The sequence below is a fragment of the Hyposmocoma kahamanoa genome, unplaced genomic scaffold (genome assembly GCF_003589595.1).
Source record: "Hyposmocoma kahamanoa isolate Upper Pololo Valley unplaced genomic scaffold, ASM358959v1 202, whole genome shotgun sequence".
Lineage (NCBI taxonomy): Eukaryota > Metazoa > Arthropoda > Insecta > Lepidoptera > Cosmopterigidae > Hyposmocoma > Hyposmocoma kahamanoa.
Window position 1 is genome coordinate 1,700,606 of NW_020653726.1, and position 26,709 is coordinate 1,727,314.

A 26,709-nucleotide genomic window follows, 5' to 3' on the forward strand; every position below is an offset into this window, starting at 1 on the left:
GTTCGGCCACGGAGGCAGTTAATTATAATTAAATAAAAAAATATAATAAAAAAAACCATTGGTCCAGTTCTGGCCTTGGCGTGAGCTCCTTGATAATAATATTTTTTTTAATGGCAACTATTTTATTATTTATCTATCACAGATAGAGAGGCAGAGTGATATTGGTTATGAAATTGGTATTTATATCTTTCGTTTTCTTGAATAAATGCTTTTCGCGTTCTTAATAAATGTTTTAGCTATAGTATGTAAGATTGATCCCAAATAAACAAGCAAGCACCGTGACCTTTCTTAACAAACACCTAGCTACTGCTAGATGAAATAACATGAACAGATACTCTATGGAATGTTATAAATTCAATCAATTTTACCAAAATATCCCGTAAATTTAATAATAATAAAATAAAACTAAGTCACAAGTATTAAAACGGAACAAACATCAACAAGAACAATGTTACCAAATTAGAAAACAACTTTCGTTCAAGATTAAAATTCAATAAATTAAACAATTTACAAAAGTTGAATAGGATCACAAGGGAAAGTTTGTGGCTTAATCTCCTTCTCAGATCTTCGAATCTGCAGCAATCTTCTGCCAATTTACAACAGTTGACTGAATCCGCTCATTCATTCACTCATTCTTCTCTTCCCCGCATTTGTTCCTCATTCAAATTTATTCAATTTTACCGACGAGCTCGAGTGGAAGTGAAACGCCTCACACTTCCTAGTCTATTAGCATTTGTTCATTCGTTTTTCATCTCCACCGTCATAGTTTTGATGGATGATATACGAATTGGATTTCATAGGGAGCAAAGGCGTAATTCGTTTGAAATTTTTCTATTCAGCAACACGTGTAATACTTGGTCCGAGTCTCTTTTGTTTCTTTTAACCTTTTTCACGTTTTTTTAGATATATGAAAGATATTTATACAAATATTTTTTCATGCCACCTACCTTAGAGGTTTACACACGATGACTTCTAGCAGCGATACAGACGCGCGATTGCATCACGACACTAGCGATTTTTAGACGGTGCGCGATTAAATTAATGCAAACGTGCGACTACGATGCCGTCACTTATATTGAATCATTAAAAACGTGTGTCGCGTTTGAATAGCTATTTGCATCGCGATTGCATCGCTATTGAATCGCTGCCGACGACGACGCGTTGACAAAAGTCGCCGTGTGTGACCGCTCTTAAAGTGTTGCAATAGTAATAATAACGCTGTAACAAACCGAATTTATTTTTTTGTTACTGTTTATTTTTCTGTATTATATTAGAAAAAAAATGCTTTGTCTTCAGTATGTCTTTCCCAGTTCTATATTACTTGCGGGAAGTTATTGAGGCGTCAGTCGTTTAATATAAAAGTTGAGAAACGAGTCGTCTTCGAACCGTCGAAGTGGTGTACGTTGAATTTCCGTTTGAAACACTCGAACGCGCGCCATTGATTGAACGAATGATTCTATTTTTCGAATTTTCAATAAATTCTAAGAGTTCCATTTATGAAAATGCCACTCGAAACGTAAGACTTTTTAAATGAAATATAGAAATGTCTGATTGTGTGATAAGATTTTTCGTACACATTTAACAGAAATAGAGTTCACCTACAATATTACCTATTTCTGCCTTCTATAAGTAATGTGAGCATATTTGCGTTCCGGTTTCGAAGAGTAAATAAAGGCGGTGGTGATAGTTTACGTACCGACGTAAAGTAATTAATTTCCCTGTTTTTATGTAATGTTATTTTCCAAACTATATAAGAACGAGTCACGTAGAATATCTTTAATTTATTGTTTTTGTTTTGATTTCAGTAATTAGCAAACACGTACAAACCATTCCCACCGAAATTCGCTCATTACAAACATGTTACATTCCGAAATGATTTTGCAAAATAAGGTCTTATACAGAATGAATGAAAAGTGTGGAATACAATGGTCTTATTCCATTTTCTAAAACAAACTTTATGCAACATTTTCATATACTGACTGTTTCGATGTGGATTTACCCACGTGACCTACGAGAATATGCTACTGATTTTTTAAATGAATGAAAAGTGTTGAACACAACTTTACGGTCTTATTCCATTTTCAAAAACAAGCATTATGCGACATTTTCACATACCTACTGTCTGTTTCGAGGTGGATTTGGTGGACTTACGTGAATTTGTCTCCGATTTCTGAAGGTTATACAACCTGAAGTTTGTTTTCTTTAGAAATCTCAAAAGCCTATAAGCTTCTAAGCTTTCTCCCCTTTTCAAAACACCATCTATAATTAATTTAAAATTAATCACATACCGGCTAATGCAATATTCTCGAGAGGATTTCAAAGGGTACATACGAGTCGAGAAGTATTTTGACTGTACCCTCTCCCCTCCTCCATCTTTTCTCTTTACCACCCGCGTAGGTGGATTTCCTGAAATACTATGCCCGTCGTATTAAGATCTGTGACATATTTTGTATTTGTGTACTAAATACGAGTATGCATAATAATACATTTAGGTCTAGGACGTTTTACTTATGTGTCTCTATGAATACGGATTACACAAATACTTGGTTTAAAAGAACAAATCTGTATAAAAATAAACATTATTGTTTTCATTAAGTTTCGTGTTATTTTTAAATTTACAAACCAACGTTTTGGGACCTTTACAAATCCCACGCTCACGGCTGATGAGTTAGATCCGAAAAAAATTGTTTCATTTACTTGTCTATCAAAATGGCATGAAAGCATAACTCGCAGTGCCAAAAACAAAAGAAAAATGTGTTACAATCGCGAAAACCTAACATCTCGAGGAGTTTCAAAACGGTTACAATAAAGATTAACGATTTCCCGCGAAAAATGTCAGAAAATTATACTATTCAAGAAAAATAACAATCTGAGATCTGGCATTGTGGCGAAATGACGCGAATGACGAAAAATAACTACTACATCTCGATATTGTCATTTATTTCAATTCATTCATTACATCCTATCTACTCTTGCATTACTTACTATAGACAACCTTTTGTTAAGGTTGTCCATAGTAACTATAGACAACCTGGCCACCGTTAATAGCCAATTTTAGTATTTTGAAAATTAAGAAATAAATATGTCAGATCTCATTATACAGTGGTTGTAGCACATAATAAAGTCTTGTCAAATAAGGCTGAGATAAACAGGCTGTCGCGAAACAATGCGCGCTCTCTGCTGCAGTGTTTGCGCTGTAATTTCCGAAGCTGAATCCTAGATTTGGGTTTGCATCTGCGCGGGCTTTATCGTCGAGGGGCTGCGATTGTCTTAGGAATAAATGGAATTAGGGAGAGCTGAGAAGCGGAATACTGGGGGCAATTATCGGCAGCCAATTAGTATTCCGTTACTTTCTATATGAAATTAAATAATGGGATAGCGATTGGTCCTTAATCCAGAGGTTGAAGGTCAGAATCCCTGTCACAGCATATTCTATAAATATTTGACACCAATGAAACATGAAACCAAATACTGTCTGTTCAAGCATCTCACCAGATGGCGCCTCAAAAAATAAATTTCTACTTTTTTACTGCGGCAACTTTCGATTACCATTTTTGAACTGTACCTGTTTTACTTTAAAAACGGGTACAGTTTTTAGTTTTGTTTTTTATAACGCTCGAAAAACCGTGACACAATTTTTGTGTTTTTAAGGCACAAATCACGCAGTTTTCATGTCCAAGAAACCTCCGCAAGAACAAAACCGCAAACACAGCCGTTACTCAAGATTGTGGAATTGAAATGACACGATTTGTAAATTAATTAATTTAAAATGTGCTGAATGGATCTTATTGCGAATAATGTGATTATTTTTATTTAGCTGTCCATAATAATTGGTTTCATTCGGTAATTTTTTGAACTTTCAAATCGTGTTTCATGTGATCTAAGACGGTTCGTATCGTGTACCCTCTTAGTAACATAAAGCCACATAACTACAATCATACGTCAGAAGTGTTAAGTCATAAAAAGAATACGAACTATGTGAAACAAATTACGTATATGTGAAATTTTATAACTCTCCTATTTAAGCATAAAAAAGTTATCAACTATTGAAGCAACACAAAGAAAAATTTCTTCGCTATGACTGGCCTCTAATCAGCGTCTGTTGCCACGACGAGGCCTCCGCTCTTACCAACTAGGGCCTGATTGGGCTATACGTGATGGAGTCATAAATTAATGGAGCCCAGACATTTTTCATTAAAATAAAATGTCATACATAATTTTGTTTCATGCGTCATTTTAACCGACACTGTGGTGAATGTATAAAAAAAATAAAAAAGGTTAATCTAAATTGATAATATTGCAATTGTTGTCAAATCCTAGTTTCATATCTTAAGGTGTTCTGCAACGTTTATGAAAAACTTTTCCCTGTCTACTATGTTATCAAAAATTTTACGACCTTATCGTGAAAAAACAACGTTTTTGATTATTAGCTCTTTCGTGCATAATAAAATAATTTTTGGTACGCTCAGCCACGAGAAATTTTTACGATTATGGAAATTGAAGTTTCGCCTCTTACGTTAAAAATCATAGAATTTATGTCATTTTCTCTATACATTTATGATGAAATAATACCACAGGAAAAAACAAAACAATAGAACAAAAAGTGAATTTCAGAAAAAAATATAGATTTATAAAACAATAACAGAACAAAAGTAATAAGGATACCAATGTTTAATGTATTATAATTATAAATACAATAATTGGAGAGGGGCGTGTCGCTTACCACCAGACGCACGACTTGTTCGTCCAGTCACATGGTATAATAAAAAATTATAACTTTTTATATGCAATAAAAACTCACCTGAAAAGTTTGTGGTTTACATCTGTTTGCCAATTCTTATTGAAATCGGTTAACGGAAAGTGGGTGGGAAGATTAGAAATCCAGTCCTATTTTGCCACCCTTAGAAGTGGAATGTTTTCTTCAAATTTAAATGCGAAAGCGACAAAAGGTCAAATAACCGTTTTAAATACCAAAAAATAGAGCACAAGAGAATTTCTCTTTTGAAAAACAGTTAAAATTAGTTGTTAACGTGTTCTACTTATCGGAACTTACCCTTTTTTTTTTTTTTTTTTTTGACGGGGGGGAAATCTTTATGGATACCCCTGAGCCCAGGGAGACTCAGGGGTTATGTGGGGACTCTCCCTCCAGACTGGAGGGCCTACCCCACTAAAACCCCCCCGGGTTTCCCTCTCGCCGGTTGAGTCGGCGCCGTGGGATCAGTGAGCATTCACCACGACGCCGCCCGGCATCGGAACTTACCCTAACGATGCATAGCTGAAATATCATTAAACAATTTCCAATTTCTGAAAACGGGGTTATGGTTTTGATATCTCAAAAAAAAAAATTATATCACTTAGCCGCTTTCTAAAAGCGGAAGGCAGTAATGAGATACCCCCTTCCCAACAAAAAAGAATCGTCGAAATAGCTTGACAAATATCGGAGCAATCACGCAACATACACACAAAAAATCCCTTTACAGAACTCGAGTGAAAATACGAATTATTCGCAAAAACAACACTGAAAGACAGTAATTATATACTCCCGGACACGTAAATCGAGCCACCTTGCATTTTTATTGTTAAAAGGCTGAATACAAAAGTATTGTTATCACTGAAGAAAACAGTTTTTCCCGGTTTTATAAATTCAAATTTTCAACAAGGACATGGAAATGACGTTTAGTATACCAATTTCAAAACAGCTTAGTAGTTTTCGATCAATCAAACATTGTTTAAGCTTATGCCAATTAATCTGAAAATGTAAGGTGGCTCGACTTACGTGTCCGGAAGTGTATAAAGGCACTTTGTGTGGTGCCAGCTGCGGCAATAAAACGTTCACTAAGTCAGTAAGAAAAATTAATAAAATTTATAGGTTCAATTTAGAATAGGTACGGACAAATTGTTATTTTTTATTACTTAGCATTTCGGAATGGCAGAATATCAATATAAAAGGTGATTGACACACTTACTCATCAATATTATAAGTATTAGTTTGTATTGTAAATAAAAAACGCACACTAATAGCTCCGCGTTAGGGTAACCCTGTTTCGCAGGTGCCATGGACACACCCATACACAACTACAAATTGCACCCAAACTCACGAGAGAAATAAATGTAGCCCATACAAATGTTTCTCCTGGCACATCAGCATGGCAACCGTTCGACCATGAAGGCAGTAACGTATAACGCAGAAATACGCACTACATCTTTACCATTATTTATTTTGTATATATTACAATATTATTATTCTAAATCGTTTAACGAAATATTATTTACCTATAGTACATATCGTAAAAGCATATTTTGAATATCATTATTTTTACATTGAAACGTAAACCGACAGGGCGCTCAAAAATGTTTACACCAACAAACAAGGAATGCGTTTGTGCTGCGTTTTTCAGTGCATTTTTGCGAACAGATTTTGGAGCCAAAACTTTTGCGGTGCGGTGTAAAATCAACAAAGTTTTGTACCAACTGAGAAATACTTGCAATGTTTTACGTGAAAAACGTCATTAGAGGTAGGGAAGTTTGTTCGTTTCTTTAAAAATGTATATAACAAGATTTACCTTAAAAATGTGTGTTAAAAATACAGGGTGGAAAAAATAAATGCTTAGAATGGCTAATTTTACATAAAGGAAACATTTTTTTATTTTTCTTGATATGAATAACTGCTTTGACAGATTTTTAAACCGTATCCGTGAGCAGGGAACCGAAAAAATACAAAAAATAAACATTCACAATTTTATTGTACTAATCGATGGAATCAAATGGTAAGGACAAAATCTCGACAATAAACATTGGGTCTTACAATTGAATAAGTTCTTGAAATCCAATATTAGGTACTATTGACTCTAACACGAATGACACGTCCCCTAAATATGCAAATTACAACCTTTTGCAACTTCAGAGATTTTATCGTTTACATTGATGCTATCGATTAGTACAATAATATAGTGAGTGTTTATTTTTTTGCATTTTGAGTTGGTCCGATATCCAATTCAAATAAACTTTTCAAAAAATCTGTGAATGCAGTTGTTTATATTAGGAATATAAAGGAATGTTTCCTTTAAGTAAAGTTATGTACCTGTAATACTTTTACATAATTCATATTTCATAGTTCATATACATATTCATGTTTCATGTCCATCTGATTTTTTACACCCAATATAGTTCGATTTGAAAAAAAAAATGTTTTTTTATCAAGAATTTTTCGACGGTGAGGCTTATTTGAATTGACATAATTAATATATTGTACGTGATACAACGCTTCGATAAAGACGACTTCACTTCCTCAAATTCCATACTTTGCTGCTTGCCTAGCTAAGTCAGTTATTGTGGACTGTATATGTATAACCTCTCGTTAACACATCAACCTTCTTCGTCCCTCTTTTCCGTCGGATCTCTGTCCTGTATTCCGACGATTTCACGCTTATGCATTTAATTAGGACACGCGTACGAGCAAGCATAATTCTTTACAACCCAGTTCACCGCCTGGTTTGCCAAATGGTGAGGTTATATTATAAAATATCTAAAAACATCTTAATATATTGTAGAGTTTTTAGGATTTCGCGATTGTTACACATTAGAAATGAAGCTATTTTTTCAGATTTAAATATTATGTTTTTTCACAGATGACGCTACAGCAATAACGTCGTTAAAAACCAAAAAATAAAGATCTGCAACAAGCAGATAGAAAAATTCATAAGGTCCGCTGGTTCGTTCCGTGGCTTAGTTGGCATAGCGTCTGGCACGGTTTGCTTGATGGAAGACGGTTTGCTTGTTGTTCGAATCCAGCCGGATCGAAGGAATTTTTGTTAATGTTCGATCTTTGTATTAAGAATTATAAACTAGTGGAGTAATTTCACAATAAAATAATTTAATACTAAATATCTTACATTTCTTTTTGTAAAAGACAAATACAATATAAATTCAAAAATAAGTGTTTTTGTGTTTGTATTTGTTTTTTTAAACAAGTTTCGGGCTCTTTACATGTCCCATGGTCACGGCTGACTTTTTTTATTCTTTAAACAACCAAAACATCAATGGTCTGGTCTCAAACTATGGGGAATTTGCTATATATGAGTACCAGAACAACGGAATTAAATAATTAAATAAATAAATATAAATATTAGACAACATCACATACGTAGTTCTGATCCCAAAGTAAACTAAAGCACTTGTGCTATGGAAATCGGAAACAACGACGGTACCACAAACACACTGACCCGAGATAATATACAAAAGTTAGTTTTTCTACATTGACCCGGCCGGGGATCGATCCCGGGACCTCAGAAATGGCGACACCATGAAAACCGGTGTGCAACCCACTCGATCACGGAGGTCGTCGAAGGAATTCACTCTGGGGCACTTCCAACTCAGATAAGTTCATTTACGAATTTGGTCCTACTGGGAATTGAACACAGTACCTATAGCGCCCACAGTATAAAGCATTGGACCACCAAGGCATCAACTGTTTTTAATCGCGTTTGAGAAAATAAACGTACGCGATCATTTCCGAACATCTTAACATTAAGACTACAGCTCAATAAAGATTTGCAAGTATGTTATATAAATGTAGGTTGAATCATTAAGAGCTTAAAAATTGTCAGTAATTTATGTGGTAACACTGACATTCGGTAACACCTGTCGCGGCACCACACACACCACACAACGCATACGACTTTAGTATAGCATTGTTTTGAATTGTTTGAGTAGTTTAGTGGGAGAACGGGTGCTTTTCAATTAATTGAGAAATCGACGGTTCGAGTCCTCGAGGCGACACGGACTGTATTGGTTTCATAAAGTTTAGTACCAATACCTTTCGTTAAAGGAAGTAAAGGAAAACCATTGCGATGAAACTTTCTTGTCTATGACGGTTTTTCTTTTTTTTATGGTATCAAGTGACGAGACGAACATCGAGTGCCACTTAGAACTTTAAACCGTAAATATCTGAGGGACACTGCCACTGCGCCCGTCACCCTGAGACATAAGTTGAACTTCCCGTGTGCAAGTAATTTCAGCAACACCCTTGCCCTTCAAAACTGGAACGCATTAATGCTCCCATTTGTAGGTGGTTCCATGCAAGTCTGCCTTTGAAATAATTATATTCCAGCTGGTTCATACATTGTCATAATGTTAATACTTGAAAGTGACCCTTGCCAAAAATGTAGCCAGACAGCATCCTTTTCAAGGTGAGGCGTTACTTCACATCGGGTTAGTTGCTTTAGCTGTACCAAGCACAAGTCCAGCCGTGCATGAAGTACTACCGCCACCGGTAGGAATTGTTCTGCTAAAAACTAACTGGCACCTTGGCTTCAATTGAAAAGCATAGGTGACTCGGATTTAATAGAAGCGAAGCTACAGTGCCTTGAACGCTGCCGTAAAGTTGCCTGCTTATCGGTATTCTACAGGAGATTCTACGGAGAGTGTGTGAAGGCATTACACGATTTAATTCCGCCTTCCCCTTTGCATCATCTGGTGTCTAGGCGTAGGCTGATATTCCATGGACTTGCAGGAAGCGTTACGCTTCTACATTTATATTGCGAACGACCGTGGAGTGGAATTCCCTGCCTCCAGACTTGTTCCCTGAACGGTATAACTTGGGCCTGTTCAAGGCGAGAGTCTTCTTCTTCTTAGTGTGCCGCTTCTCTACGAAGGCTGGCGACCATCACGGCTATTCTCATTTTTGAAGCTACGAAAGAGGGAACGTGTGCTAAGTGGGAACCAGTCTCTCAGGTTTTTCAACCACGAGGTTATCCTTCTCTGCCTCAACTACGCTTTCCTTGTACTTTTCCCTGCATTATTAGTTGAAGAATCCGGTATCTATTGCCCCTCATTACGTGGCCAAAATACTGCAGCTTCCTTTCCTGTACAGTTCTGAGTATTTCCAACTTATTTCTCATTCGACGAAGAACCTCAACATTGGTGACCTTCTGTACCCACGATATGCCAAGCATACATCTATACAGCCAAGGCGAGATTGATTGGGCATTATTGAGGTGTGCATGCTCAATCGTCGACATTTTCATCAGGTGAGATGGAGGTCAAATGCGCACTTTTTAAGACAATTTTTTAAGTGTCTGTACAGCAACAATTTGTACGTTTGAAGCACACACGCTTCTAAACTCTTTCCTCAAGAAATAAAAAGGGCTTCTCAAGGACGATATCAAGGTTCAGTCAGAGCCCATCTCTCTTTTGGGGGCAGTATTATATCACGTCTCAAAGTGCGTTTACTTGTCGGGTAAGACAATGTGTCGTTAAGTCGGAGTTATGGCGGCGCGTATTAGGATACGAGTTCGTGGGATCCACTGATGGTTGCGATAAAGCTTCAGAATTGAGTCTGATGTCGACATGTGGGAGGCTATAGGTAAATGAACTATTTACTATAAAAAAATAAAGAAAATACACGTACCTCACGTAACTACTGGTTAGATATTTACATACAATTCGGACATAGCCAACATGGAATGCACTTGGTAGAAAACAACCGCAACACCAGGATTTATAAATGATTAAGTATAAAATTGAAGGAAAATGAACGTTTAAAATGTTATTTGTAATTTGATGTAATATTTAAATTACCTTTTATCTTATATAGAAAACGAAAAATGTAAAAAATTCGGACATCAATACAAAATAAATTGTAGTTTTAACATTTTTTTGAAGAAACCATTGCGACAATGGTATCTTCGTTCGATTTTAAATTGAGACTGCTAACTGTTCAGTATAGTACTGTGATCCAGTTATCAGATTCCTGGTCATCATAACACGTTTAATATTTATAACGAGCCAAAATCTTATGTATTTAAAATATAAAAATCGTTACATGCCACGCCATTCGTCATAGAGAAAAAATATATATTAATAAGTCGCTAACATCAAAAAAAATGTTTCATTTCGAATACGTTGTGCTATTTAAATTTCAAATTCTGAGTGCTTTACAATTGCTTTTATATTTATTGTCCACTATTTTAAAGTTAGCTAAACGCACCTTACCTATCAATCTCACCTGAAGTTAAAGGACAACATGCCCAACAGTGAATCGCGTTTGTCTATAAAATATGTATTAACTTTAGACTTGAATAGCCTTTAATCTTAGGTTCTGGGTAACCCAAATGCCGTGGCCTGTTCCATTTAGCCGCCTTATACTTGAATAGAAGAAGAAGATAAAAATCTTGACCGCACTTATGAAACAACCAAAATCCTATTATAACAATTAGCAAACAGTATCCGGCGCACGCCAAGACCTAATTCGCTCCTTATTTAGTTACAAAATTGTCTAAAGTCGTTATTGAGCGGGTATGGCAACTTCAAAGCGGAACAATTGCTTTTCGTGTACAAATTTTGGTGGCAATTTTCTTTATTCTGACAATACTGCCCTGTCTGAAATACCATTTCCTTGCTATTACGAACTCTATGAATTAAATTTAAAAACATAAAATTTAAAATTTGAAACTAACATTAATGCGCCCGTGACTGGCTGCATACAGCAAGATGGAGGTCACATTGAAGTTTATTGAATCATTTTGAAGTACACAAAATACTCTCGCAGTCACTAGCGACTTTGACACTGAAAACTCGTATTTGAGAAACCGTACAAGGCTATGTCTAATGTATCGCAGGAATATATATAAATACGCGGCAACTGCCATACGCAACGCACGTTCCACGGCTGTAACAAAAAGAAAACAAATCCACAAAACGAAACTACAAAAAGCGGAAATTTAAAAAAAACACGGGTTTTTTTATCGCTAAAATACGATGAATATTCTGCAACGGCGCTGCTGGTTTCTATATTAACGTATTGCGCGATTCGGGGCGAAGAGGTACCGGAAAACGGTTCGATAAGGCGTGCTCTAGTTTTTCGCTTGTTTGTCTTGTTTAACGAGGAACGAGTTAGCTCTTATCGTTATGCTAATCTTTGTAGTACCTTGCTTCAAATTTACTATAGTGACACTTATAATGTCCTAAAGAGGATAGCCCTAAGAGGTTGCGCGCCATTGCGTGGTTAATTTTTATTGACATCATTTGTTAGATGTATGCATTTTTTTATATTAGAATTTTTTTCTTTAGATCGAAGTTTTTCAAAATTTAAATAAAACGTTCCATTGTACACAGTTGGGCCTGTTTGTTTGAAAATTAGTGACATTTTGAGCCCATGCAAATGTTTTGAAATTACACTAAATGAAACTACTTTTGGGATCTAAATTGCGTATATTTTTTATTTCAAACAAAGAAAAATTAAAAAACAATCAATAGTTTAATTTCCTATGCGTAACAGTTGCGAAAACCTAAGATCTCTGAACCTGTGGCCACACATACCAAAACGTTTAAATTGAAAAAAAAATTCATTTTTTTTCATAGCCCCGCACCCTGTATCGCGAGTGACCAGCGATTATTATTTGTGACCAGTAAGTCTACTCTTGATATCCGTCCGACATCCGTCCGAAACAATTACTGTCAAATAAGTAATATTCGACAAAATTAAAAGACAAGTATCCAGTATGAAGCTTCATTCGCATCACGCGTCTTTTCATTTGGCAGTAATTGTTTCGGACGGAGATCGAGAGTAGACCCCCAGTTATTGTTGTTATCATAATTCAACCTTTTTTTAGCGGTACTCTAAATATGTCCATGAATAGGTATATATAATTTAAGTAGACAATGAAAAACCAGGACCCCTAGATATTCGTTTTAGATCACGTCTATTGAATATCATAAAATTCGTCAACATCTATTAATAGTATCCAACTTCGTTTGTATACAGCGCGCTCGTGTGAGTGTCCTTTGATCAACTTAAAAATATCAAAAATTTTAAATGTTACTATGTAGGTGTTTTTTCTGATAACATCGGCGTAAAATTATTAGTACGCGCCTGCAAATAACGTATGCGGGTAATGTACTCATGCAGAAACAGAAATTATAGTCGTTATTTTATTCCAACTGAATTGAAGGCAATGAAAAATGTGTGTGATTACTCTATCATTCCTGACGCAATTGAACTACACACATTTGTATAAACTTGAACTAATTACACTAAACAGGAAGTTACACGAGTATTTATATTTACATTTACACCTTAAAAGCGATATTCAGCGAGGAAATTGAGAACAAAATACTCGCCGACACATTAATATAGCTAGAATTTACAAGTGCTAATGCGTGCAATTCGCGTATTCTATTCGTGTTCCACACAAATTGTTTAAGCACATACTTAAATGTAACTCTAGCTTTATGGTATGGCATTATATGTGTTAAAATATGCCAATGGGCCGGTGTGGAGGACTACATGTACCGTTAGTATCATTTACTGTAATGTTTTTTTATTAAATATGATGTTTTTGCTAACTGGACTCGGAACGACTGTCGCTTCAACGTGGTTACTTAGTATCATTTACCTTTTCGAAAACGTAACCTTTGAAATTACAAAAAAAATTGGAATAGTAGATGGAGTAGTGGAGTAGTCTGACCCAGTTTTGACAAAATATAAATTATAAATGTAAATTTGCAAATGGTACCGGCTGGTGATACAAGTGATCCGGAGGTGGACTATCTTCTAACCTCTCTTTAAAGGAGTTTTTTTTTATGATACCTGGTGATAAGCGAAACGTATTTCAGAGCTTTAAATCACAAAAATCTAAGGAGCACTGCCGCTGCGCCCGACACCTTGAGTCATAAGTTGATCAAGTGCCATGTGCATGTGATTACCAGCACCCTTACACTTCAAAACCGGAACGCACCAATGCATTACTGTATGGCGGCAGAATTAGCTAACTTGGCAGTACTTCCTGGACGATCTATTTCACAGGGAGCTCCACTGCAACATAAAAATTTACTAAAAATTTACCGAATGACAACGACGACGATCTGACTAAAGTGTAAAAAACATACTTTTGTTCCTAAAATACTAATGGAACGTACGGGTAACAATGAGTTATGACTAAGCTACTTGAAAGAATGGAACATAAACGTTGTCTACTACGTAATTGCTCTAACGCTCGCGTATTCGAGGTCGTTTTCCCACAGAGTGATGGAAACGCGATCGCTACTTAGAATTTACACATGAATAGGTGTGAGAAAAACTAAGACACACCACCCTTAAACTAGAACAATACGAACCTAAATAGTTTATTAAGTAACATCATTTTTCGTCCCTGGAAAGGTAAAACGTCTAACGTGCATTCGGAAAATATTACAGAAGACCGATTTAAAGTATTTTTTTTGAGAGAAAATATATTTTTGTTATGTGGACAGCCAGAAAGTTTCCGGTTTTTCGTATAACTCATGGAAGAAGAATTCAATTAACTACATAAGAGACTAAATTAGGGAAGTACGCAACCAGGTTTTTATGTTCAAGTATTTTAACCGTGGACTAGTACCGTTCTGCATTAAGTCGAATTTAGCTCAGCTATCACTGTTGACCTTTGTCGAATTCGCCGGTGTATCTATACCCCTGATTATCTAGATCCTATTACTATAGCAAACCAGGCATAATAGGGAGTCTCAGAGTATATGAAGATAATCTCTTTGTTTGCCTGATTATTCCCAAAATTATTCCTTCTGATTTTACGGTCTAAGTGCTGCCTGCCCTCCCCAGTCAGAAGGTAAATTGTTAAACGAACGGCATCGTTACAGACCCGATGGCGCACTTAAAGCATTAACATTTTCAAGCGTTATTTGTGCTAAGTACACAATTACTCCTGCATTTAAAACTGATTACGTGTCATGTTTAAGAGGAATTTTTTTTGACTATTCTAATTAGTTGCTTTAGTCCTATGCCAAGAAGAGTTGAGGCACATGATTGTCTATTCATTTTTCTTGTCTATGCTTCGCACAGCCTTGTGATCTCGTGACTTCGCCGCAGCGTGCAAATTACGTGTCGAAGGTGCATTATTATGACTGACTATTAATTCTTAAACCAATACATTTTGATTCTGATGGAATTGATAGAGATCGTTATGTATTATTACTTAATCCAGAATGACCTCAGAGACCACTGGCCACTGAGCCAGCACTCTTTCTATGCTATACCAATGCTAATACCAATAAATTATAATACAAATACCAATAAATTATAATACAAATACAAATAAATTACAATACAAATACCAATAAATTATTTGTACATATTAGCAGATCCCAAAGAAATGAAATTTCGAATAGAACCAATTCAGAAAGCGTTCTTTTCAAAAATTGTTTCTAGACTCGGTGTACTAGCCAGTGCCTAGAGAGTTAATATTTAGTAGCAGTAGAGCTCCTTGTGAAAGAGTACGTCGAGGGAAGTACTGCCACCTTATCTATTTCTGCCGGCAAGCAGTTATGTCAGCAGGGTGCTGGTGAATTTACAAGCATATGATACTAGTCAACTCTCTGAGACATACAGAGTGACGGGCGCAGTGGCAGTGCGCCTCAGATCTTTGCGATTTAAAGAGCTGAGTTGCATTGCAACTGTAGAGGACAGGCGTATACCTTACCATCAGGCGCACGACTTGTTCGCCCCGTAACTTAATATTATAAAAAAATCGTTACTCTGATACTCATGGTACAGGGACGTCCCTAGTTTGAACCTTAGTGACTGATCTACCCTACCAAACCATAGTACAAATACACTGCAACATCAAGAATAGCACATTGAGGAAAAGTTGCAAAAATAATTTTCCGATTTTCTGTAACTTTTGTGATATGTTATTACATAAAAGATACATTTACTCACTCAATAAGATTCATAGAACTCTTCGTAGAGAAAGTGGGGTGTCCAAACCCCAATTGCCCAAAATGGTTGATATGATTTGGTTCGGTAATACACACTGTTACGTGAAAACTAGTGCCTAACAAAGCCTATATGAATTGATACAGTACATTATTCAAATATATATGGGTCAATATAAAGGAGAAACGAGTGCAGATACCTACGGTGGGATGAGGTGTTTCCACGTTTGTTGATCTCAAATTTAAACATTCATCCTTCGCACAAAGCGGAGTGGAAATTAGGGAATCCGGCGCTGTGTACGAGCTCGAGTGAGTTTTTCACCAGATCCCGGCTCGGTTTCTCGCACCATTTTCATGCTAATCTCCGCGCGAGCGTGCTGATTTTGCGGGCATGAAATATTTGTAACAGACGGGCGTTCCTCGTACCTTTTCAATTTCGCCGTGCTCGCGCCCACTGGGGATTGGAACCGGCAAATGTTGAATTTTACGCGTAATACTCTAACATCGCATTGTGTGCGGCTTAAAATCTTCTATATTCACCCCCCAATATTTGTTTTAACGGAAAATATCTGTTATGCTTTGACCTAAATATCGAGTGTTAAATTGTGAGAGGTTTGAAGAATTCGTATGCATGCAGGCAAAACTGCTTTATGGCTGGTAGCGGGTGGGAAGTCGTAAATTCGTACTTAACCCCTTCTGAGCCCGGAATTGCGGACTACATTTTTAAGGATCACATCTGAGGATTTCTGACACCGATGTCTCGAAGCTGTACAATGCACTTGGCGTTATTTCCGAAGCAAACCGCGGCAATACCTACTAAATATTTCATTCAATGTATAGGTAACTTGGATACGCTTTGTGCGCCTTGACTCGAGATGTTAACAAAGGAAGTAAACTTCCTTAGTTGCGTAGTAACTGCTCCGTAATGAGTAGCAAGATAAAGTTGTAACTACATCCTAACTTTATGACTAGGGCAAATTTCCTCTGCATTTAAGAATTAAAAAGTACGTTCTAATTATTAATACAAAAATCGAACAGATGGCGCCACGGCAAAAAAGTCGTAAAAATTCAAAAACATAGAAAAGAACAAGCACATTGCAAGGTTTGGTGGTTCGTTCCGTAGCTCAGTTAGGAGAGCGTCTGGCAATCGGAATGCTTGAAGGCGCTGTTTCGAATCCAACCGAATCGAAGGAATTTTTCTTTGGTGTTCAAATGTGATTCTATTCTAGAATTTATTAATAACCTCAATGACATTTCGAAGATACGACAATTAAATAATTCATCTTCGTATCTTCGAAATGTGATTGATATTAATAACTTCAACGGTATTGGATCTGAATATTGACCAAATGTTGAGATCTCGCAGTAAATAAAGTGTATCTAGTTTTGTCTCCGTTCTCTTTATAACAAACAAATGCCTAATCAGGTTTTTTTATTGTCAACAGAACGAAAGCTATTCGTGGGTATGCTGAACAAGAAGCTATCAGAAAACGACGTACGCGCACTGTTCACGGGACACGGCGCTATAGAGGAGTGCACCGTATTGCGGGACGCGCAGGGCCAAAGCAAGGGCTGCGCGTTTGTCACCTTCGTTTCCAAGCAGGCTGCCATTGCTGCTATTAAGGTATAGACACTAATTTTAGTTAAACGTTGACTCAGACTAAAGTAAAAATTAAAACGTAAAATTAACAAAATTCTACTAGGAAGAGCTCTAACAATGTATATTCGAGGAACTCGGTGGCCCAAAGTCTCTGTACACTCTGGATGAGAAAGTTTCGGGTTCGATTCCCGGTAGGACCGAATTGAAAAATGAACTTTTCTAAATTGGTTCTGATCTGGGTGTTTTGGGTAGTGCCCCATAGTGAATTTCGGTGCACGGTGTACAGAGAATTTCCTAGTTTAGGACCAGGTATTTGGTGTAGTACCTGGCACATAAGCATTGAATTATACTTTTTGATTAAAAAATCCTACCTCAAAAGTTTGTGGAATTACATCTAGGGTGAAATTCAATAAACCGAATTCATCCCCTAATTTGTCACCCTTTGAGATGGAATATTTTCTGTAAATTTGAAAATATTTTGTTAAAAAGGGAGTACCTTAATAGTGATCCTACTAAGATACCCCCTTTCCAACAGAAGAATCATCGAAATCTGTTCAAAAAGATACAGTCGAATTGAGAAGCCCTCCTTTTTTACAAGTTGGCTTAAAAAAAGATAGGTGTTTCTTTCAAAGTCAAAGTCAAAGATTATTTATTCCATAGGTAAAATAAATTTACTCTTGAAAACGTCACATTTAACTTCACTTCTCTTCTTCTTCACTTCACTACGCTGACCACCCTGAGAAGAACGAGCAAGAAACTCTAGAGATTGCTCTTTTCAAATAAACTTAACTGCTATGGAATACACTTTGAATCAAATTTGTGTGTATTCTGGAACCATGTCGTCTTTCCATACATCTTTATCTAACACGTAGTCTTCAATTTTGTAATATGATTTTTCGATCAAAATATTTTTAATGTAGTTTTTAAACTTAGTAAATGATAAACTTAATATATGCTCCGGAATCTTATTGTAAAAACGTATACAGTTCCCCATAAAAGAGTTGTTTACCTTCGTTAAACGAAATCGTGGTACCATGAGTTTGGATTTAGCTCTAAGGTTAATATTATGGATATCTTCTTTCTTATTGAAATTATGTATATTTTTACGGGCATATAAAATATTTAAGTAAATGTACTGTGATGCCACAGTCATGTTACCAGTCTCCTTAAACTTTTCTCTGAGAGAAACCCGAGAGCCTAGACGGTACACAGAACGAATCGCTCGTTTTTGCAATACAAACATGGTTTGAATATCTGCCGCTTTACCCCACATGAGAATACCGTAGGACATTATACTATGGAAGTAACTAAAGTAAACTAGTCTAGCAGTACTAACATCGGTAAGCTCACGTATTCTGCGGACTGCGTATGCAGCAGAGCTTAATCTGCTGGCCAGGGAAGATATATGTGGAAACCATTGAAGTTTACTATCTAAGGTCACTCCCAAGAAGACTGCTTTATTAACAAAGTCTAACTTTTCTCCGTTTATTTCTATGCTTGGACTAGTCCATTTTACGTTAGGTAATTCAAATTTAACACCATTTGTCTTCTTGGCATTGATTGGCTTTGAAAATAAAATGTCAAATTCTACTAAACTAACCAATTTGCATGCAATCTGCAGTCTAAATCATGCAACGTGTATTCTTAAGTATGAATGGAAAACTTTACAACAAGAACTAACTTGCCTTTAGTAGCAGTAGAGCTTCTTCAGAAAGAGTTCGTCCAGGTAGGTGAACCTTAACCGTTAAACCATACCTATTTCTGCCGCCAAGCAGTATTGTCAGCGTTACTGCGTTCCGGTTTTGAAGGGTAAAGAAGAGTAATCTTTGCAATTTAAAGCTCTGAGTGGCACTGCAACTGTTATGGACAGGCGTGTAGCTTACCACCTGACACACGACTTATTCGTCCCGTCACTTGATATTATAATAAAACAGTAACAATAAAATCCAGCCGTTCAGCTAATAAATAAACAAATATGAGATAACATCACGTACGTTGTTCTGATCCCAAAGTAACTAACTAAAGCACTTATGAAATCGGAAACAACTTATGAAATCGGAAACAACGACGGTACCACAAACACCCAGACCCGAGACAATATCGAAAAGTTAGTTTTTCTACATTGACTCGGCCGGGGATCGAACCCGGGACCTCAGAGATGCCGTCGCCAAAACCAGTGTGCAAGCCACTCGACCACGGATGCCGTCAGCTGGTTATCATTCAATTGATATATAAAATTCGTTCAATTCTTTCAATTGCTTATAAAAGCCACCATCTAAGCCTACATTCAAGAAGCCTATATTTTAAGCGGATAGCATCAAATATTTCGCAATATGTGGTCTGAAAACATATATGAAATACCGTTGTCATGACTACACGTTTTGTAATTATCCAGTAATCGTAACTAATTAGTGACAGTCTCAAACTTACTATATTTCTCGGAGGTGATGAAAGTTATTAATGGATATTTGTCACTTCAAAACTAAAATGTGGTTCGTGTGTAATATCGAACTGTTAAAAGCAAAAGGGGCTAAATTTACACAGCCACCGAAACAATTAATTTATTACAAACCAAATTTCCCGATCCCATAATTTCACGAAATTCAGCCGTTAAGTGGCCAGCTCGATCATGTGATTTAACATGGCTAGATCATTTTTTATGGGGTTATGTTAAAGACAGAGTCTATACGGAGCCAATCAAATCGATGATTGCAGCTTTAAAACTCAAAATTCGTGAAGTAGACCCACCATTTTGTCAAAAAGTGATTAAAAACTGATGAAAGAATCGACATCCGTAACTGTGGTCATGGTGGACATTTATCAGATATCATTTTTTATTCATAATTGCCAAACCTTACTTTCTTTAATATAATAAAAATTTGAATCATGTAAATTTATTGTTTTATTTTGATTTACAAAACAAAGTTGTTGTTGAAAAACCCTAATATTTTATTCTTAAATAATTCGTTTTAGGCTTTATTTTAGTCTGTTTTCTGAATTTCATATAATCGGGTAAAGTATACTCTCGGACATATAATTCGATTTACCTTGCATTTTCAATATTAATGCTTAGCTTAAACAATACTTGAATGATCTAAAATTATTACGCAACTTTGAAACTGGTATACTAAACGTCATTCCCTTAAATCTTTATTGAAAATTTTAATTTCAAAAACCGGAGATAACTTTTTCCGCGATGATAAGTATATTTTTATATTCTAGCCCTTTAAGAATAAAAATGCAAGGTGGCTCGAATTATGTGACCGGGAGTGTATATTCTGTGTAACAAATTAGTACGTTAAGAATGTCCTTAGGCGTTTTGTATATTTTTTGTAAGACCGTTATTTAATTTACTATAAGTATCTAAACCATTTGATCTATCCTCTGGTAACTCGCTTGAAGACACTTTCATTGGTTTTTTTTCTTCCGTGAATAAGACGTCATATGCAAAATGTCAATTTTTCAGGACAAAGATTTAAAGATTCTACTAACGAATTGAATCGATAACTTTGCTATTATTATTAGAGAGTTACGAAATTTCACATAGATAACGTAATTTGTTTCACGAAGTACGTATTACTTTCACGTGGTAAAAGCATTTTGGGCTTTTTGCGATCACAAACATGTGGCTTTATCATAAGGTACTAAAGGCACGAATTTAAAACTTATGCACGAGTAGGATAAATCAATGGCATCAAGTATATAACGAGAAATACTCGTAGAAACGAAATAAGGGCCATCCATCCCTGGCAACTCATCAGGCAAACGGGCCTTATATCACTTTTGAATATCAACTCTCGTTTGCACTAAAATCACAAATTAAAAAACTGAAATATTACAGGCCAACAACTGACTTGTGTGTATGTCTCCGTATATTCCAAAAATATTCTGTATTTATTGTAATAAAGATAATAATAAGATAATAATTGTAATATCTCTAACAATGTTCCATTCCGTCGTGTGGGAAAAACAGCAAAACATGTAATTAAAAAACAAACGGAATCACATTTCATCGGTAATTAAATATGTAATTTTGCAATTTTCGTCCATTATAGCAACGACACCCGTCAATTGTTTCGAATTCGGGCTAGCCAATCGGAGCGCAGTTGTCACGGTAATGATATGGCAGAATAGTTTTCAAACAAATTAAATGATGTCCAGTGCATGGAATCCGGTCCTTAGTGCGTGCAGTAATAAAAACAAAAACACCTCGAGTTCAGTTTCGCGTGTGGATACAGTAAGTGTGGTTTGTGTGAAAAAAGTGAGTGACAATGGTAACGCCACAACAAATCGCGATGAAGGTAGTCGTCGACAGCGCAAGAGGGTAGACAGATATGTCTGCCCATAAAGCTGTCATCTGCCGCCGTCCAGTCAACCCGTGACCATGGAGCGTGCAACCGTTCCGAAATATCGGGAAAATAAAAAGAAGTTATACCGTGGTAAGAAACCTGTTACTAGTGATAATCATTTAGTGAATAACCACGAAAGTCTTAAAATCTATAAATTAAATGACATTTCGTCTCTATTACTGGTTATATATTCGACGATCAAGGGGTTCCAACTAAAACTCAACAAATGAATGAATTTTCGTAAAATTCGTTGTAACTCTTTACAGTGTACTTTTCATGCTCCTTTGTATGGTGGATTCCAATAAGCAGATAGGCACTCCGTTTTGTGGAGAATAGACACGCCTGCGTTTTGGTAGCGTTAAATTCAAATTTAACAATTACAACAAATTGTCAACAATTTGGCATCGCCCCAATCGGAGACTGCCTTAAGTGTCAAATCCAAACGTCTAACCACAGACTCTCTACAAGACTGGATTTCCTCTCCACTGACCTTTGCATTGGTCAAGTACCTATCTACAACTGTGCTGTCATCAGCATACGCAAAGGTACCTGGAACATATCACTGATATCCAGCAGAAATAGAGTTGCCGACAGTACGGAACCCTGAGGAATCTATCGGAAGAGCAGCAGCTTCTAAGACCACTCGAATCGAGCGTTCGCTCAAGAAATCCGAGATCCAATTGCAAAGGTTAGTGGAAAGCCCATAAGAGGGAAGCTTACTTAAAAGACTTGCGCGCCAGACCTGTCAAAGGCTTTAGAAATATCCAAAGACACCTTCACCTTGCTTTTCTATAGCCTCGCTCCATATGTGACAGACATACATAAGAAGATCCCCGGTTCCACAGTCTTGCAGAGTATGGAAGTGACTGAGATAGGTCTATAGTTGACAGAGTCAGCTCTGCTTCCCTTTTTCGGCACAGGTTGCACGTTTGCAAGCTTCCACGACCTGGGAACTACACCAGTCTCTAGTGAGAGGCGATACAGGTGTAGACGTGTGAGAACAGGAGACAAATCAGGCACACAGTTACGTAGGACAAGTGCTGGAATTTCATCTGGCCCGTACCTCTTTTTGGCGTATGCGAATTGGCGCCATGGTGCAGCCAGCCTGAGGTAAGATGAGATCCAGATGCAAACTCTTTACAAAGAGTGAGGCAAAAAGATTTGCCTTGTCTTCTGCAGTGTAGGCCAGCGTGCCGTCCGGCCTAAACAGAGGTAGCACAGATGGGCGACAAAAGTTAGTTAGTGACTTTATATTTAAAGATGCTTTGCTTAAAAAATTAATTTGTCAATTTCTGGCGTCGCCATTTTCATTTTCGCCATACACAATACGGAAGCGTGTGCGTGCGTACGATTGGAGCGCCTGATCGAACTGATAAAAATTTGATTACTATAGAAAATACGTTATTTTATTTTTTCCTTTGAAAAAGTATTTGTATAACGGTTTTTGTAAAAACAAACACCGTTAAACAAATTCGTTTTAGGGTCGCACTCGCGCCGCCGAAACGCCGCCGCTGCCTACAACTTTTCGTCGGCGCGCCGCCGCCGCCGCCGGTTGGTTTATTATCGGCGCTTATATCTAAAAAAAGACACATTAATATAACTTCTTATTTTTTTTTAATTTTGTTAAGACAATTTGCTCCGTTTGTGAAGTAAAGTAAAAAGAATAAGAAACTGAATAAGCAAAAAAGCACTTTATTATGTAATTATAATGACCGTATTTGAGTGTATATAGAAACGAACTAAACGGACATCTTTGTTTATTATATTCAAAAGATGGTAAAACTACGTATGACTGACTGCCTTTTCAAATCAATGTTGTACCAATAAAGAGTTTTAATATTGTGTCGCACACGTTGATTATACAGTAAAAAAGTAATCACAACTATAATTAAAAGAGTCTCTTGGTTAAGAGACCGTTTGTGTCCTTGGCTGCAGCCCAGGGTTGATTCCATATGCCTCACCCATAATAGGAACTGACCTGCCTCTTCTTATAAGAAGTGTAGAGTTTCAATCTATCAATCTACTGACATCCAGACGAATGCTTCTTACAACGACTATCTAACAAGCAATCCCACTAGTCTCCATCCAACGTAGGGCTGTTCGTATTATCGATGATCCCAAAATCGCAGACGGTATGGAGGCCCTTAGCCTACGGAGAGATGTTGGCACTCTGTGTGTGTACTACCGTCTTTATAATAGGGAACGCTCTGTGGAACTTCCGAACTGGTGCCACCGTCTCTTTTCCACCATCGCACCTCCCGCCAAAGGAGTAGAGTCCATTCCCACATCTTAGTTGCCTGGCATTGTAAGATCACGCGGACATCTCGTTCGTTCCTTCGTCGAACCTGCAAGATGTGGAATGATGTTCCTCCTGAAGTATTTCCTTTGCACTACGAAATGGGGTTCTTCAAAAAACGTGTTTACAGGGCTCTCAAAGGCTGACAACGCATAGGCAGCTCATCTGATGTTGCAAATGTCAATGGGCGACGATAACCACCTCTCATCAAGTGGCTTCTTGTTTCGTCTGCTTGTTTGCCTCTTCTTTACATAAAAAAAAATCCAGAATACAGGTTTCTTATGATTTGTGCCTTGAATATTTTGGAATTTAACACACGTGCTTTTATCACATGAAATTCATAAAAATTATTTTGAATTAATTAACATTTTTATAACTCTATTTAAATATAAAAAAGTCATCGATTAATTTCGTCCGTAGAATCTTCAAACGTCTCACCTGCAAAGTTGTAATTTTGCAGATTTGCCATCATTACACTAACAGTGCGAATAATCGATTTTACTCAGGTACATACGTGTGTTTAAAAAATGTTTTAACCATTGCGTCTACATGTTTATTATATCAACAATTGGTATTTTGAATATATACTATATATTCTATATGCTGTCTGTAAGTCAAATTATTAATATACACTAAGTATAATTAATAATACAAAGATCAAACACTTAGATTAACTAAGTTCACAGCAAAAGAAGTTGCCTTTGTAATTAAAAAAATGAATAAGGGAAAGTCCCCTGGGCGCGATGGACTTACTGTTGAGCACCTGCGGTATGCGGGTGTGCAGTGTGGAGAACTAACCTCACCTGACCTCTTTACCTTATATGTTAAAGGACTTGTAAAGGACTTGAGCAGGGCTCAGGTCGGCTGCTCCATAGATGGTAAATTTATAAATAACATTAATTATGCAGACGACATGGTTTTGCTGGCTCTCTCGATAAGCGCCTTGAGGAAACTACTGAAGATATGTGATGATTACGCTGGGGCCCATGGCCTTAGATTGTAAAAAAAGTTAACTCATGATGTTTCAGTCTCATGGTCACAGGATCACCTTACCACCCGTCTATTTGAATAGTGTTGATTTCACTGGGTTTCGGAGAACCACACGGATAATGAGGATGTTGAGAGAGAGCGCAGGGCGTTGGCCGTTAGAAGCGATATGTTGGCTCGCAGATTTGCCCGATTTACAGTACCTGTTAAAGTGATACTTTTCAAGGCATCCTGACAAACTTTTTATAAGTGTAATCTGTGGCTCAACTGTTCGCAGAAGACAATTAACGCCCTGTGCATTCAGTACAACAACGCATTTAGAGTGTTGCTGGGGTTGCCGCGGTACTGCAGCGCATCAGGCATGTTCGCAGAGGCTCACACGGATGGTTTTCGTGCTATTTTTAGAAAGAGAGCTGCCTCGTTGCTAAGCCGTATCTGTGGCTCAAATGACGTTCTTCGCGTTGTGGCTGGTTACTGCCCGATCATGCTTCATTGCTTGAGACTGCATTCGCCTTCAATTTGAGGACTTGTCCTTTTTGTTTTTGAATATTGGTAGATCCTGATGGGACTACATACATAATTGTGTAACTATTATAAGAATATGGACTGTATCTGTCTGAAATAAATGAATTTTGATTTGATTCTGATTTAGAAAAAAATCCCTCGATCTGTCTGAAAAATTACCAACGTCTTCCAGCAAACCGTGCAAGACGGTTACCAACGAACTAGTCGTTCCGTTGCTTATTTTTTTTTAGTTGCGCATTTTACGAATTTTTCTATGAGCTTGTTGTGATCTTTGTTTCTGGTTTTTAACAATTTTTGTATTAATAATTATAACAAACAACTGGAGTAATTTCATAATTCAAAACACGAGTGTGGGTCTATCACACGAGTTATCTATACACGTATTATAACATCGAGTATATAACCAGAAATAGAGACGAAATGTCATTAAATTTTTCAATGTCATTTATTTTTTTTTTCCAGTTAACTTGAACTTTGCTATAATGGACGAAACTTGCAAAATTACAATTTAATATTTAATTACCGATGAAATGTGATTCCGTTTGTTTTGTAATTAGATGTTTTGCTGTTTTTCCCACACCACCGAATTGAACAGCACGGCATTGTTAGAGATATCTTTATTACATACAGATACATATAAATACAGAATATTTTTTGGAATATACGGAGACGTACACACAGGTCAGTAGTTGGCCTGTTTATATTTCAGTGCAAACGAGAGTTGATATTTATAAGAGCTGTATCGCTAATGAGTTACCAGGACTATAAGGCCCTTATTTCGTCTCTATTTCTGGTTATATACTCGATGTATTATAAGATCTCTATAATGTGTTTAGGAACCGCATGTTACGAATGGCGTAAAAATTTTTCTCACGCTTGTCACACAACCGTAGTTTTTATTTAATTCGTAGACAAATTAGAGTCGGCCCCGACTATCATATCGTTCGATATCAAGTAACGTGTGAAATTTGTTTTCTATTGACATTTCATTTCGAATAAAACTTCATCTCGACCATAGATTTAGGTACCTATATACTAAATCTATGATCTCGACTGATATTAGAATTGAGGTCGAATCAAAATGATTTGTTTTTCAGAGATGTTCGAAATTTGAATGTAATAATAAAATCGAATTTGATGTTATTATTATGTAATAATAACATTTTCACAGATAAGAAATTTGTATAAGGAAAACAGTTTGTCTTTGTGCTGTTCGTAATTTGCGGTTTTTTAACACATCATAGAGG

The 26,709-nt window shown here is 36.7% G+C and overlaps 1 protein-coding gene across 5 annotated transcripts in view; it reads left to right on the plus strand.

The window, feature by feature from the left end:
- LOC113226956 (CUGBP Elav-like family member 1) overlaps positions 1 to 26,709 on the plus strand; it is a 772,855-nt gene that overhangs the window by 736,791 nt on the left and 9,355 nt on the right. For all 5 annotated transcript variants that reach the window (XM_026459779.1, XM_026459775.1, XM_026459778.1 and 2 more), the window contains one exon: positions 17,151 to 17,329. In XM_026459779.1, the coding sequence (XP_026315564.1) occupies positions 17,151 to 17,329 (179 nt within the window). The remainder of the gene's footprint in view (positions 1 to 17,150; positions 17,330 to 26,709) is intronic.